Raw genomic sequence first — 16943 nt, 5'->3', positions numbered from 1 at the left:
GAACGATTAGGAATTATACATAGTGATGTATGTGGTCCAATGTGTACGATGGAAAGAGGTGGCTTTTACTACTTCATTACATTTACTGATGATTTCAGTAGATATGGATATGTGTATCTTTTGAAGAACAAATCCGATTCTTTTGAAAAGTTCAAAGAATACAAGGCTAAAGTGGAATAGCAAATAGGGGAAAATATAAAAGTTCTATGATCAGATCGTGGGGGAGAATTCTTAAGCCTCGAGTTTAAAGGTTTCTTGAAGGAGTGTGGTATCATATCACAGCTTACTCCTCCTGGAACGCCTCAATGGAATGGAGTTTCTGAGAGGAGAAATCGTACCTTGTTGGACATGGTGCGATTGATGATGAGTCTAGCAGATCTTCCAATAAGTTTATGGGGTTATGCTCTAGAAACGACTGCATATACACTAAACTAAGTTCCAACTAAATCGGATCAAAAGACTCCATATGAGATATGGACTGAGAAACGTCACGGCATGTATTTTATGAAAGTATGGGGATGCGAGGCGTTTGTGAAACACTTGATGTCTGACAAGCTGGGAGCAAAATTGGATAAATGTTATTTTGTGGGATATTATGAAGAAACTAAAGGGTATAGTTTCTATAATCCTACCGAGAACAAAGTGTTTGTTGCTCGAACCGCTGTATTTCTTGAAAGAGGGTTACTTTCCAAGAAAATTAGTGGGAGGACTATAGATCTCGATGACGATCGAGTTATACAAAATAACATTAAAGCAGAGTTAGAAAATGGGAAAGAAGAACATCAAGATGTTCCTGTTCCGGAAACACAGGTTGTTCTTAGATCTAGTAGGACTCGTCATGAGCTAGAGAGATATTATGGATTTCTCTTGACTCAAGATGATGACGTAATGCTCATAGACAATGATGAGCCTCTTACCTCCCAAGATGCTATGAACAGTCTAGACTCCGAGAGATGGCTAGAGGCCATGAAATCCGAAATGGAATCCATGTATCAAAATAAAGTATGGACTTTAGTTGATCCACCTGAAGGGGTAAAACCTATAGGGTGCAAGTGGGTTTTTAAGAAGAACACTGACATGGATGGTAAATACAGACCTATAAAGCGCGACTAGTGGCAAAAGGTTTCAAAAAGTTCATGGTATAGACTATGATGAGACTTTTTCACCAGTTGCTATGGTCAAGTCCATCAGGATTTTGCTAGCAATAGCTGCTTACTACGACTATGAGATTTGGAAAATGGATGTCAAAACCGTTTTCTTAAATGGGAGCCTTGAAGAGGATGTATACATGATTCAACCTGAGGGTTTTGTTGATCCCAAGTTTGCTAAGATGGTCTGTAAGTTGCTTCAATCTATTTATGGATTGAAGCAAGCCTCAAGGAGATGGAATCATTATTTTGATGAAATAGTCAAATAATTTGGCTTTATTCAAAACGAAGATGAACCATGTGTTTACAAGAAGGTTAGTGGGAGTCATGTGGCATTCCTAGTACTATATGTAGATGACATATTACTAATAGGGAATGACATACCTTCTCTACATACTTTTACGACTTGGTTGGGAAATAGTTTCTCCATGAAGGACTTAGGCGATGCTACCTATATATTAGGGATCAAGATCTATAGAGATAGATCAAGGAAATTAATCGGCCTAAGTCAGAGTACATACATTGACAAAGTATTGCATCATTTCGGGATGCAAGAGGCAAAAAGAGGATATGTCCCAATGTCTCATAGGATATTGATCTCAAAGACAACTGCCCTAAATCATTAGATGATAAGTGCCGTATGTGCAAAGTTCCATATGCTTCGACAATTGGATCTATAATGTATGTAATGATATGTACTCGTACTGATGTTTCGTATGCCTTGAGCATGACGAGCAGATACCAGTCTAATCCTGGTGAGGGTCACTGGACAGCTGTCAAGAATATTTTTAAGTACTTGAAGAGGACTAAAGATTCATTCTTGGTGTATGGGGGAGATGAGAAGCTAGTTGTAAAGGGTTACACTGACGTCAGCTTTCAGACAGACAAAGACGATTCAGTATCTCAATCAGGTTTTGTGTTTTTCCTTAATGGAGGTGCTGTAAGCTGGAAGAGTTCAAAGCAAGAGACAGTAGCCGATTCTACAATGGAAGCTGAGTATATTGCTGCCAGTGAAGCAGCCAATGAGGCTGTTTGGATACGAAAATTCATAACGGGACTTGGTGTGGTTCCATCGATCACAGATCCAGTTGATCTTTACTGTGATAATAATGGAGCCATTGTGCAGGCTAAAGAACCAAGGTCCCATTCCCGGGCAAAGCATATACTTAGGAGATATCACCTTCTTCGAGAGATTAATGAAAGAGGAGATATACATATATGTAAAGTGCAAACTGATGATAATGTTGCAGACCCACTGACTAAGACTTTGTCGCAACAAAAGCATGAAGGTCATACTAGTTCCATGAGTATTAGATACATGGGTGATTGACTCTAGTGCAAGTGGGAAATTGTTAGTGTTTGTGCCCTAGAGACAACACTATTGTGTTTATATTATAAAACATTTGGATTATTAATTATGATTCTATGAATTATTATTTAGTAATTTATTGTATCTTTATTTTCTGTGATAAAATGTTAGATTAATAAATGTCCTTGGAATATAATATATAAATCTATATCTCTAAGTACGTGACTTAGAAATGAGACTATGAGAATAGTATTATTATTCCTAAAGGTCCCTAGTCGAGTATTATTATTAAGGGACGATAATAAATACGTTAAGACTAGTGTGTTTGTTGACTGATGATCACATCTCATTGATCATAGGTATGGTGATACTGAAGTCAAAACACATACACATGTATTAAATGCATGGTGCTAGATTGACCCGTTGTGAGATACTACATGTTTAATGTGTCATAAGTTAATCTCACAATGATAATGATGTATTGGTCCTTAGACCTAAAATCATTGTATTTCTATACGAGAATTAATATACTTTGATACTATTGAAAGTTATCCTTGACCGGGTAATCATAAAAGTAGTCATTGGGTATATTATGAATCGTATGAGAAATATGAATGATCTAGATGGGATTTAGCCCTCCTTTATTAAAGCAGTGATATTATTGGCCTCTTGATTGAGTAAGACTATAAAATGTATGGCCATGCTCAAATAGTGATTTGTTTAATACTTTACTCATTGATCAAGGAAAGAAGGATTAAACGCTTGCAGATGATGACACAATGCATGCATCGAGTTTGATCTATAATATAAGGCTAAAGGGATTATATTACATTGTACATTATTCACGAAAGGTTTAATTGAATCACCAATTATTATTATTACTTGGGTAGCAATGATGTATTACTAGATGTCACTCATTGTTTATAATTTTATTATTGGAAAATAAAATTATTGCCAACGTAATAATAACCTAAAGGGTCACACAAAGAACGTTTAAAACGGAGTATTATTTAAATTATGAATTTAAATATTTTATTATTATTAATTGAATTTAATTATTAAATTAATAATTTAATAATTAAATTATATTATAAACCCAAATCAAAATGGGTCTTTAGAAGACCATTAGGTTGAGAGTTAGGCCTTAATCCTCTCTCTCCCCTATATATACATTAAGATGTATAATTTTAGAGTTAGTCGTTGCATCACGGTTTTGGAGAAAAACCCTAGCAGCTCTACATCTTAGAGAGGCTAGAGAGAGAGAGAGAGAGAGAGAGGAAATCAAATTGGCTAGTACCGGCTCCGGTGATTGTTGGACGATCAGACGTTCGTGTGGATACCTTTGGAGAGCAGATTTTTGCAAGGAGGGCTGCTGTGGTTCATCAAGATCAGAACGTTCATCATATTCAGAAGGAAAGCTTTATTAAGGTACATGATCCTATTCTCCATAATCATCCGTTCATCATACATAGATACTGAGGTAGGGATTCGAAATTTTTGATTTTACGCTGCATTTATATGCCCGAATCCCTAACAATACTTACCCGGATTTTGCATTTCACTGACGCCAAGTTGATCAAAGACTTCTTGCCTATTAGTTTCAGAAGTATTTGAGGAGAATGTAACTAGCGATTTAGCATAGTTTATCATTTGCCCCGATAAGCTTTCATATCTACAGAGAATTCTCTTCATAACACTCGCTTCTATCTTCGTAGCTCTGAAAAAGAAATGGCAATCATCTGCGAACAATAAATGAGAAATCGTAGGTGCACCCCGAGCAATAGTACATACATGTAATAAATCCATTTCTTTATGACGTCTGGTAATTGAATTAAGCCCCTCTGTACACATAATATAAATATATGGAGATATTAGATCACCCTGACGTACTCCCCTTTGCGGAATAACATCTCCAAATACACTACCATCCCGAATAAAACTATACGACACTGAACCGATGAGCTTCATAATTTGAGCAATCCACACTTTTGAAAAACCAAATTTCTCCATAATGCTACTAATAAAATTTCATTACAACTTGTCATATGCTTTCAAAATATCAATTTTAAAAGCTACTAGACCCTTTACTCCCTGAGTCAATCTTATCATTTAGTGATTAATTTCAAATGCAATCAACGCGTTATCTGTAAGGAGCCTTCCTTCTATAAAAGCATTCTACTTATCCGAGATTAGGGCTGAGCAAAATTGAACCGAAACCAAAAAACCGCACTGAACCGTGCTAATTCTGTTCAGTTCGATCCTGATTTTTTAAAAATTATAATACTATAATTTTATAGTATATATATTTTACATATATCTTAAAAATTATATTGGTAAATTTTTATTTGTAATTGTATTTATACACTCTTAGAACTCTACATATCACCTTACTTTAATTATATTTTAGATTTTATAATTTTTGGTTTAAATTTTTAATACAATTATATTTTTTCCCAAAAATTCGGTCTTTTCGGTCCAAAACCGGACCGAACCGAATTATTTCGGTTTAGTCCGGTCCATAATACAATTTCGGTCCGGTTCGGTCCAAGAAAAAAATGATAATTCGATTTTTCGATCTATTCGGTTCGGTCCGGTTTTGGACCGAACCGAACGAATGCTCAGCCCTATCCGAGATTATATATCCTAAACGGGTTTTTAATCTATTTGACAAAACCTTAGACAAAACTCGAATCAAAAGGTTACATAAGGATATAGGTCATAAATCTGTCATTGACTGGGGTACTTTGATTTTCGGGATCAAACACACTACCGTTCAGTTAACATCCCCTTGAAGGTCTCCTGTCCTCATAAATTCTTTACAAAAATTAACCACACCTTCCTCAATGATATTCCAATATGTCTGAAAGAATGTCGGATTTAAACCATTGTGCCCCGGTGATTTATCCCAATACATAGAAAATACATCTTCCTTCACCTCCTATGGTGTAAAATCTCAGCCTCTAAATCATTGTTCTGTTCCTCGTAAAATTACAAACTTTTTCCCTCTCTAACAGGCTGCCACTCGCACCTGAAGATTGAAACACTTGTGAGAAGTAATCCGTTATAACATTCTGAATCTCATTTTCCGTGTCTTTCCATTCGCCTCTCCCATCCTTAATTCCTCGAAACCCCTTTTTTTCCTCAGACCTGATGCAAAATTATGATAAAATATGATGTTTTGATCTCCATTTTAAAGCCAAAATTGCTTTGCCCGTTGACACCGGTACACTTCTTTTTTCTCCAAAAGGTTTAAGAACTCCCATCTCACCACATTATAAGTTTGAATACCATGAGAATCCCTTCGAGCCCTAAGTCTATTTAGATTTGACGACATTTCTGTAACTTTCTTTTGAACTCTTGACTTATTCGACCTCCCCATTACTCGAGCTTTAGACAGCAGTACCTTATTCTTTCCAAAATTTCTTGCCCTGCAGTATAGTCCCAACTGTTCTTTACCAAATTAAAACAGTCTTTCTCCTTTATCCAGACTTTTTCAAATAAAAAACGCTTGCTTCTTGGCACATACACTTGCATATTCAAATTAAAATACAACGGCAAGTGGTCAGAAGTAGCCACTTCAAGTACCCTCACTTCAGCTGACGAAAACAAATTGCGCCATGTCTGCGTAACCAATCCCCGGTCTAACCTCTCTTGCACCTAGTAGTCCTTCCCTATAAATTTCTCCTATGTAAATTTCGCCCTAACATATCCCAAGTCCATCAGAGCACAATCCTTAATTGTATCAAAAATACCATCCAAACAATTTTGAGGATGATCTCTACCATCCCTCTTCTCATCTGCGAACATGAGATAATTGGAAAATCCTATAATGCACCACGGAAGCGTCGACTTTCCTGCTAAATTACGTATCAGATTCCATGATTCCTGTCTTCGACTTCGCTCTAGTATATCTCCAACGCCCCACTTGATTACGCTCTACTTCAAAATCAATAAAGTGATTGCCTACCTCACTTACTTTACAACCACCTTCGTTTCTCCAAAACAAAGTCAGGCCACCACTATGGCCTTGAGCATCCACGACTTTACATCCTGCAATTTAGGGTACGTCTTTTATTTTATTTTTTGTGGTTAATGTTTCCGATAAAAAAATAAAATTGGACTTATTTTGATCCACAATTTCTTTAAGAAACCTAACTGTCCGTGGTTTGCCCAGCCCACAACAGTTTCATGTTAAGAAACTCATTGTTCTAGGCGGGCCTATATCATAGGACATGTCTCTCGCAATTTTTTTGTCCCATTTTTTGAACATAGGCTCATCTGAAATATCCTCCAAATTATCTCCTACATTACTCAAATTGTCAACTCGTCGTCGTTTTGGATCTATAACAACTATATCCATATCACCTTGATTCCCTCCCAAATTTCCCCTTTTTGGATTTGAAAAACTAATGACTCCTATTCCATCATCCTGATTTCTCGACATCATTCTTATCCCCCCATTCTCGCCTAGATTATCGCGTATATTTCCCTCCATCTCCATGGATTGTACCTCTGTCATGTATCTGCCTTGTACGGTGGTTGTCTGATGCATCTGTATGTATTCCAGTTCTTTACCAAACTTTACTTCCCTCACCACCATTACGTAACCATCTTACTCCTAGGTTTTGTGACTGCATATTTTATGAACAATGTCCTTCTCAAAGTTTGCATACACAAGACTACAATCTCTTTCTGAATGTCCCAGAACTCCGCATACAAAACAAAAAGTACTTAAACGTTCATATTTAAAATTCACCCAACTCCAATCCTCTCCTTCCCATTAATCTTTATCGTTCTTTTCAATGATTTATCTATACCCAAAATTACTCGTATCCTTATTTTTCTACTGTGTGCTCTAAACACAAAATTCAATACATTTTGATGAGTTGTCTTATTTTTATTGTTAGAAATTATCCATCATTATTAATAAAATAAACATTAATAAAAAAATATCATCGAAGAGTTTATTGTGTGCCCACGGTCCATAAGAGAAAAATCGAATAAATAATTATCTGTATACAAGTAGGGGTGTGAATTCGGTTAACCGAAACCGAAACCGAATTTTTTTTCGTTTAACCGAAACCGAAATTGTGGAAAAACTGCTACTGAAAACCGAACCGAATTGTATTCGGTTTTAAACCGAAATCGAACTAATATTTCGGTTATAACCGGAAACCGGATTTTAAAACCGAACTTAATAAACTATAATCAGGATCCAGGACTCTCTGACCAAGTTGGATCAATCTTGATATATATACACCAACTAACAATAACATTTGCTAACATATTAAGGTAGAAATACACTGGAAAATGAAGACATGCAGTTTGTCTGAAGGCAAAGCAGCCAAAGTCTGCCAGTAACCTTTCTCAGTCAAAACAGTAGAGCACAATTCCCAACTATGAACACAACCATACAGATGTATCAGATAATTTGGAGATTCAGATTTCAGAAATGAAGAGTGAAGAGTGAAGAGTGAACTGAAGACTGAAATCTGAAGTAATCAAGTGACGGAGATTCAGATTTCATATAATTGATATATGTATCAGTATTATGTTTATGTATAATTGTATATTAAAATATTAATATTTTGTATACTGTATAGTAATTCGGTTTTTCGGTTAACCACGATTAAAAACCGAATTACCGAAAAACCAAATTTTAGGAATTTTACTGCCGAAAATCGAATCGAATTTTACAATTTGGTTAATCGAACCGAAATTATTTCGGTTATTCGACATACCAGATATTGAACAACTTATAGCTTCACGAATATAGAAAGTTCAAACATTACGGCCCAGCATCATAGAGCTCGGAAGCCATACGGCTGCTGCATCTTCTGTTGTTAAACCTGGGCCACAAAAGAGTGTAATTTCATTTTTTATTTTAAAATCCATCAAAAAACAGGTTGAGATTAAAAAAAGGCGGCCAAGTTAAAGAAAATATTTTCGTTTGTTTTTACGAGGAAAGTATGTTAATATTCAAATTATATATTACAAATCAAAACAAATATATAAAATAGAACTTGTCTATTTTGCTATCAAAAATTTATGTTTTAAAAGGACTTTTTTGAAAAATATTCAAGGCCAAAAATATTTTTGCAAAAATGTTGTCATTTAAAAAAAATTATAAAAAAAAAATTATTTACAAAATTACTATCTTTCAAATTTTTTTTGTAAAAATACGGTTTTCTGCACTTGATACAAATTTCTACAATTTTATGCAACCTCAAATGCAACAAAAAAAACTCCATTCAAGTATTTGCATATTTTTCTGATTTTGGTTGCAACATATATTTTATAAAAAATTTGAGAAGATAGTAAGATAACAAAAAAAAATTAAAAAATAGTATTTTTGTTAATTTCTCTTTTTTTGTACAAATAATCATGTACTGTGGACTACAGAGACGCGGGCAAAAAAGAATTATATTAACAGATAATCTGAATTAATATATCGCAATTGTTATATGCAGTACTTCATTCACACTATAAGTTTACAAATTACAACTAATCATAATTGGCTTCATGAAATTGTAATAGTATATTCTAATGATACCTTTTCTAGATTATTGAATGAAAAAAGTTCCACAATAATCATGATTATTATGCTAGTTGCATTATAAAACGACTCACCTAATTTGTCAAGGTCAATTAACCACTCCATAATCCACATACCCGGTTGTTCAAGGAAGATCAAAGTCAATCCAGTGCTACACAATTTTTATACAACAGGGGGCACCATTTCTTGACTGCTGACTCTTTCATTTCAAAGGAGTTAATCAATCTAGAAAGACAAAAAAATGATATATATACCTGGCATTTACATTTCTTTACCTCCAAACTAAGAAATGCAGACCATTTCCTCCAAGAAAATGATGGCAAGGACACTAACTCCAGAAAATGTATCATCAATAACTGGTCATTACAGGGTTGAGAGATACCATGATTCGAAGAAGCATTCCATAGGAACGCCAAGGCGTCACCAACACACGAGTCTACGGTCCATGACTCTCCATAACCACCGGGAGGCGCCGCCCAGGGATAAGTTAAGAGGGCGTAGAGCAGGCAAAGAGGTAGCAAGAAGGGCTCTGATGCCACCGATTAGGAAGCTCAACATGAGGTGGCGGAACTTCCAGCCAACCCCAAGTCGCCTCTCTAATATGTCAATGACGTAAGTTCTAATGAAATCTCTAATGCAGATCGTTTTAGGTAATTTTGATGATTAAATCTCTTGTATATATGATGATGTGATTGTGCATATCATCCGAATATATGCTCATTTTTGAGCTTTTAAACCTCAGGAGTCAACTTTAATTTGCTTTTGTTCAAGCTCGGCCTATTTTGTTGGCTCTGTACTGGAACCTTGCTTATTTAATTTTTTGTACCAAGTTATCTCTCGAAAACTAGTAGTTTCTGTACAAGGATTTCCGCAATCCAGTTCTACTAAAAATTGCCCAAAAGGATGGGCTCTAAAAGTTTGACAATGCTGTGAAGAACCTCAAATCTTTGATCAAATAATCAACATAATTTAACAATCACGTCTTTATAGCAGTGAGGTCATCAAGATGAATATCTTGTTAGTCCTCGGAAAAATGGCTACACATAAAATAGTGAAGAAACAAAACATCACCAATTTAGTGCAGCTACACAGTTGTTTGTACCTTTGTAGTAGTATGGTTTTCTGGAGAAAAGTTCTCAGCAAGAGAGAAACAGAGCTCGAGTCTGACAACAATGGATTACCCAGCTGATTGATGCCTTGTCAGATGTATAAACAAAATTGAAAGAATTAAGGTAGACGGCCATGGAATCAACTTTCTGGCAATACGAGATGGTCAAGTCCTTCCACTAGCTTTGCAGATTGGATCACATCGCCACTCTTGATCTCAGAAAGAATGTCTTTCCCAGCAATTGTATAGCTGCATTAAAAAATAAGAAAAGAAACAAAGGAGGCCACTTGAGTATTCATTATATTCGAGAGGAATTTATTTATGTAGCAGAACAAATGCTTGGGGATTTCGGGAGATACCCAAACACGGAAAATTGGCCCTCGTCAAAAGAGAGTCCTCCTAAGCCAGACTGATTCATAAAATTGCTAAATTTAGAACAGTTACTTAGTCAAAAGTGCGGCACATCGTTAAAGATTGACCACAAAAATATATATGGTTCAGTTTAGAAGTACAGGCATATAAAAGAATCAATGAGAAATATATCGTCAGCTGCTACTCACAAAACTCTTGTCATAGCGATAGAAGAAAAATTGATTTGGTGAGGAATACTCGTCAGAAACATCACTATGAGCCATCACTACTGCACCATAAACTGAAAGTGGTAGCACAGGCAACTCCCCATCCTACAAAAAGAAACGAGTTGTTATCCAAATTAATAAAATGTTACTTATCTTTTTCTTATAGTGGCACCAAAAGTTTTCATACCTGAATGCTTAAAGTTGTTTTGTAAAGTGGCTCAAATTGTCCTGCGGGCATAATCTCTAAAGGAGCACTGTAACCGATATTTTTGTCCACCCCGCTATCGGATAATATTGCTTGATCAGTAGATTTAAGCTTCACCCCATCGTATGCCCCATCAACTACCTAAATCACAATTGAGTACTTGTTGATTAGTTCAGCAAGTATTTGCCACCAACCTAATCTTCGTAAAAAGTCGGTTAGGTCCTGACCTAATTTATGAGAAAATGAAAGATTAGATTTTGTACAGAACACTACAGCAAGCAATTCAGGAGTGAGGAAGCAACTATGGCAAATATAGGCCCAGAAGTAGTTTTTTAACAATCTATAAGGCAGTTATAGTGGATGCATATAGGTTAATAAAAAAATATTCGACGAGGATGAAGTAAGAACTTACTACCTTACCAGTTTGGCAAAGTTCCCGGCTGTAAGTGGTGCTGAATATCCATCTATAACAACCTGAAGTCATGTATAACATCAGTAGGTATACAAATATCCACAAGCGTCGGATAACTCTTCCATTACTATAATTTTTAATACTTTTGATTTGGTATCACTTGAGTGATAAGAAGTAGAAGTGTGAGAACACCTAGTTTTAAATTGTGGTACTATTACTAATCATCTCAAAATGATCTAACGTTTCATTACTAGGAAATATATTAAACTCTCAAAGAAAGCTTTAAGGATACTACTAAAAAGACAAAAACAATATCATCCCCCCCTCCCTTTTGCACACCATGAGGTTCAATGGAAGGACATTATATTCGGCTCAATGACAACTATTGCAATCGGGGTATATATCTATATTCACAAAGGAATATTCTTTATACCTGGATTTTGGCAGTCTTTCGTGATTCACCGCCAGCTGGCGAAAATGTTGAACCATCCTCTTTTGCAATTACAAATTCAACTGTTCCTCTTCCTGTAAACCTTTAGATTCAATAAATTTTAGCACCCTAGAGTTAACTAAGGTTTTTGACTTCTAAAATTAACTTCAAAAGCACAATTGATGGTATACAGTGATAATATCATCACAGGCTCACAGCACAAGAAGGCAGAGAACAAATCCCATGCAGTACCCTGAACCTAGCCTTTGTACCATGTTCAAATGGTTAAAATGACCAGACATTAATTAGTAAAGTACAAAAGAAAGTAGACAATTACTATAACTTGTGCATTAAATCCGAGTCCCATCATTAAACCCCTAAAAAAGTAGGAGAAAGCTTGCTTGCAATTCAATTTTTTAATTAAATAATAGTTATAAAGAATATCTTTATGATTCAACTTTGTCTTTCAAGCTGTTAAGGGTTGACCATGATTTTGATATTTTTGTTTCGTTCTTCCCCTCATCCATTGACATTTCTCAGAACAGATAATTGAAAGGAGACAAAGAGAACCAAGGGAGGGGGCCATGGTTGTTATATCAAGTAAAAATTTTCAAACACCTTTACCTTGGATATTTCAAGTACTGTGCCGGCAACAAAAATGACAACCCTGGAGCCTGTCGAAAACCAAAACCTTGACATTGATCAGTCATAGACACGCCTTACTATATTTAAATATTATAGGGTATACTATCACATTAAAAATTTTATAATTATTTTCCAAACCCTCAATGCTTTGGCTCTACTCTGTGGACCAATTTGACCACAGTAATTAAATCGTAGTTACTAGCAAATTGGTCTCCAGCATATATATTATTTGACCACAGTAATTATTTACTAATGCTTAAACTCCTCCCCTCTGTCATTGCCAATAATAGAAAGCAACTAATGAAATTAGTTTATATTTATATAAGAATAAGACAGAAACTTAATTCAGATATAAGAGAGTCAGTTTGACATCTTTAATCCAGAGCCATATCAAAAATTCCTCTTACAAGCGTAAACAAGTAGAGGGTCCTAAATATGTCTAATCAACATCTGGAATGATCTAGTATCTGTTAATAAACCATAATCACCTGTAACAACTCGAGTTCTGCAACAGTGTCCAGTGAAGATGCTAGACCCACTGACACTCTATCTGGATCTTTATCTTTTATATATCCAAGAAGGGTTTGTAATCCACCCTGAACATTGACGAAAAGTTAAGATACACCACTTGGGGACTACATCATAAACGCTCAACTTTATATACATATATGAATTTCCCTGCTCATTAGATAAGAAATTTAAATTAAATGAATCGTATTTCCTCACAGAAGGTTATACTAAGATGATGAAAGTGAATCTTGAAAGAACATATTTTTATATTTTAAAGCTAAATAGTAAAGATAGTGGCTTTTAATTGTTCCATGAGGGTAGCAGAAGTAACTAAAGAAATGTAGCTGAGTACCATTAGGTCCATTATGATTAAGAATAGTAAAATTTATTATCCAAAACTCAATAAGTACATAAAATATATCCCACTCCAGCTAGCTTCTGCTTGAGAAGGAATTTTTTAGGCTTAAAAATCTAAGGTTCCATCATTTAGGTCCTTAGTTGTTTTTAATTTTAGATCTACTTGAGCTAAACAGAAAATGGAGACATAACAGTAAATTTACTTGTCATTTCTACCTTGAGTCTATCTATTTTTATGTGACATACCTTCCCATCTATCAGGGATGTATACAACTCCAAACCCTTATCCTTAAAATCAGCCGGGACACTAGCCAAGATGGATTCTTTTTCATCCTTGGCAATCTGAAATAAAAGAGAGGTAAAACTATAAAATAAAACAATTAAGGATCACTGGGAGAGTTACCCAATTTATATGGTAGCAACATAAGCAGATGCTGAAATTTTTTATCATCTACTTTTAATTGGCACCAATCATCTAGGGCTAGACATGCTGGTTCCATTTAAAATAAATAATGATTTCTTATTTGAGATGATTCTTGAAGTTCTAGCACACTTTATTTAAGGCACCTAACCAACTACAATAAGTTTCTTTACCAGTAGTTAAGGATCCAAAGTAGGAGTACCTTTAGAGCCTTTTTAACATTACCCTCCATTGTTCCAAATGGCTTTCTCTGTGGTATCCTTAGCAAATATGAAATATCCTCCAAGGAATCCTAAAAGAATAAGGGAATATTCACAATATATCATATCTAAAGAATTGAATTTTTTTACGATGAATCTTTCTGTCACCTGTATGGTCTTCATGTTAGTGTTTGCAGGGATAGCCTTTCTCAAAGCTAGTTCCCCAGTTCTAGGGAGTTTTGTCTCTGGGGAGTAAAGGACTGCATTTGCAGGAGAAACAGACCATGATGCCCAGCCCGGTAAAGGTAATGAAGATGTCAGCTGAACGAAAATAACAAATACGGAAACTGCAGTCCCAAATTTCTTCATCCGATCTTCCAAAGTTGATGTACATAGAGTAGTAAGTTTGTGATGATTTATAGTTTCCTGCATGGCTAGAAACTAAATCAGGGGCAAGGAAAATCTTAAAAAAAGCAATGTATTGCTTTGAAAAAACATCCAGAACACAAAATACATGCCGCAAAGTTGTGAATTTATCAAATAAGTACACTACGAGCATTCAATGCTTGCATGATCTTGGAACATAAATTGAAATTCAGAAGCCTTAAAAATAATATAAAAAATACTACACAATCGATATTAATAGGCTAGGAGAGGACAACCCGTAATTATATTGGGAGTTCGCAGTGATTAGTTAAAACTCTTAAGAAGATCACCTGAGTTCAACTACAATCTCTTTTGTTAGGCAATGTAGGTTCAAGTAACAACTACTAATGCAATTTTATTTTTTTTTGACAAGAACTGATAATGCAATTAGAACATAGAATTATTAGTATGCATTACCATGGTGTTCAATATCTTTAGCAAATTGATGAGTCCTATTTCAATATATACACATAAGGATAAGGGTCAAATTCCAAATACATTATCTGCTTACAATTTAGCCAGGCACAACAAAATATTTGTAACTGTACTCTGGAGAGAGAGAGGGAGGGAGAGAGAAAGAGAGAGAGAGAGAGAGAGAGAGAGAGAGAGAGAGAGAGAGAGAGAGAGAGAGACAGACAGGGATACAGGGAGGGGGGGGGGCGAGAGAGAGAGAGAGAGAGAGAGAGAGAGAGATGAACTAACCGCTGATGAAGGAGGGGTGATCTTTGTGGAGAAAATGGGAGAAATGAGTTTGGAGTGAATGAACCATCTTGATGGGTTTTTTTGTTTACGAACGGGGATGAGTGAACAACATGCAAAAGATTGTTTGATTATAGAAACATTAGATTTAGATACATTGTTATTAAGAGAAAGCTTGTGGGAGACAGAGGAGGAGGATAAAAGAAAAGCCATGGAAACAAACGTTGTCTGGAATTTGCAGCTTTATCCAAAATCCTATCTTTTTCTTTTGCCACCTTCACTTTGAAAACTTGGCCAAATTTATTTGCAAATTTATTTATTATTTATTATTTTAGTAAAACACTAAATTCTAAGGTAAATTGATTTAGAATGTACAGTAATTTTTTCCTAAGGTAGATGTTCGTTTTTTAGTTATTAACACAGGCCTGCTTATTTGAAAACCACTTAAGTGGTGGCTTGTTTTTTGTCACGTCACAAAAAAATTCGAAAAATTCAATATTCGTCCGAAAAATTCAGAATTCGTATCCGAAATAAAGCGGATATTATCCGTATCCGAAACAAAGCGGATATTATCCGTATTCGAATCCGACAATTGCGGATACGGATACAGATATAGGCATATTTGTATCCGATAGATATATTTTATATTTAAATATTTAAATAATTTAAAAATATATTATATTAAATTTATAGTATATTTATGTGTATATATATACATATATATACGATTATATTATGTTTGTAAAATTTATAGACATAGGGAAAAAAATCATTTGAGTTCAACAAATTTAATGATAACGATATATTGAAAAGATAAATAAAAAATTGATTTTTTGAAAAATTAAAATATGATTGAATCACTTTATCTCTTATCTTAATTTTTAATTTTTACTATATTTTTTCTAATTTTTTCATTTTTTTAAAAAATTTAATAAAAAATAAAAAATCTGATTTAAAATCGGATTCAGATCCGGATATTATATGTATCTGGATAGTATCCGTCGGATCCGGATCCAGATATAATTCTTTAAATATTTTCGGATTCAGATACGGATACACATATAAATTTTCGAATTCGGATCCGGATACGAATATAGGCAGGTCCGTATCCGAATTATCCGTTTGATAGCCCTACATGTCACCTACATTTTGTTGATATTAGTTCATACTATTTTCTCAGAGAGCTAAAAAACTAGATCACTTCGTCGACATTTTGTTGGTATGTTATAATCATAACATTTTCCATCAAGTTAACAATCTTAACCAACAATGTTGCCATTATGGATATATTTTTCTCAACTAAACCACAATGTGGTTGAATATTTTAATTAATTAAAAATTTATCTTCCGTGCAGAGATCCTGGACGCTTCTTTTATCTCGAGAATTTTTTACATAACGTTATAACTTATAAGGCATATTTATATAAAAATTTAGAATAGGATATATAAATTCTCGATAATTAAAATTGATGTTTTTCATATATCCCCCTAACTAGTTTGAAATTTAAGTCTTTTCAATTTTTTTACTAATATTATGATTTTCGGTTATACTAAACCAATCTAAGAACTGCATTACGATCTCATTTTTAAAAAAAATACAATTTTATCTTGTTAGTAATATTGATTGTTTAATTATCTTGAAAAATAAAGTTAAGATCAATTTGTTTGCAGAAATGTAATGTAAATTTTGAGTATATATATATATATATATAAATTTTTGAAATGAAAACAAGTGTGAGCAAGTACTTATAGTACAGACATAAATAACAAAAATCAACAAGTTGAAACTAAACACAACCCTAAAGAGGGAAGGCGAGGGTAGGTTTCATATTAATTAATATGGTTATTTTTTGCATGTAATCAGCAATAGACAAAAACAAATTCATTATTTTAAATGAAATCATCTCTATAACCTCATACTAATTATACATCATAATCT

General features: G+C 34.4%; 1 protein-coding gene across 3 annotated transcripts; it reads right to left on the bottom strand.

Moving 5' to 3' along the window:
- Nucleotides 1–9938: 9938 nt before the first annotated feature.
- LOC141711602 (peptidyl-prolyl cis-trans isomerase CYP37, chloroplastic) lies at nucleotides 9939–15273 on the bottom strand. Of its 3 annotated transcripts, none has more exons than XM_074514177.1 (12): nucleotides 15008–15273; nucleotides 14048–14305; nucleotides 13882–13971; nucleotides 13505–13600; nucleotides 12880–12987; nucleotides 12371–12420; nucleotides 11750–11849; nucleotides 11325–11378; nucleotides 10887–11045; nucleotides 10682–10804; nucleotides 10481–10530; nucleotides 9939–10370 (listed from the first exon to the last, which is right to left on the bottom strand). In XM_074514177.1, the coding sequence occupies exons 1-12, from the start codon at nucleotides 15215–15217 to the stop codon at nucleotides 10262–10264; spliced, it is 1407 nt and encodes a 468-aa protein (XP_074370278.1). In that variant the 5' UTR covers nucleotides 15218–15273; the 3' UTR covers nucleotides 9939–10261. The 3 variants fall into 3 exon arrangements, with proteins under 3 accessions (XP_074370278.1, XP_074370279.1, XP_074370280.1); XM_074514178.1 differs by having other exon boundaries at nucleotides 9939–10357; nucleotides 10482–10530; XM_074514179.1 differs by having other exon boundaries at nucleotides 14048–14313; nucleotides 15008–15223.
- Between the last annotated feature and the right edge of the window lie 1670 nt (nucleotides 15274–16943).

This window comes from Apium graveolens, chromosome 3 (assembly GCF_009905375.1).
Source record: "Apium graveolens cultivar Ventura chromosome 3, ASM990537v1, whole genome shotgun sequence".
NCBI classification, from domain to species: Eukaryota; Viridiplantae; Streptophyta; class Magnoliopsida; order Apiales; family Apiaceae; genus Apium; species Apium graveolens.
The sequence above is the reverse complement of the archived record's forward strand: the minus strand, read 5'-3'. Positions and strand labels throughout refer to the sequence as shown.

Bases quoted from the DNA above. Each gene is read 5' to 3' on its own strand.
- LOC141711602 (XM_074514177.1), bottom strand. From the start codon at position 15,217: ATGGCTTTTCTTTTATCCTCCTCCTCTGTCTCCCACAAGCTTTCTCTT. The intron at 11,046-11,324 runs GTAAGGTAGTAA...ATTGTGATTTAG, and splicing joins CCGGGAACTTTGCCAAACTG to GTAGTTGATGGGGCATACGA. The intron at 10,531-10,681 runs GTGAGTAGCAGC...TTTATGAATCAG, and splicing joins ATCGCTATGACAAGAGTTTT to TCTGGCTTAGGAGGACTCTC.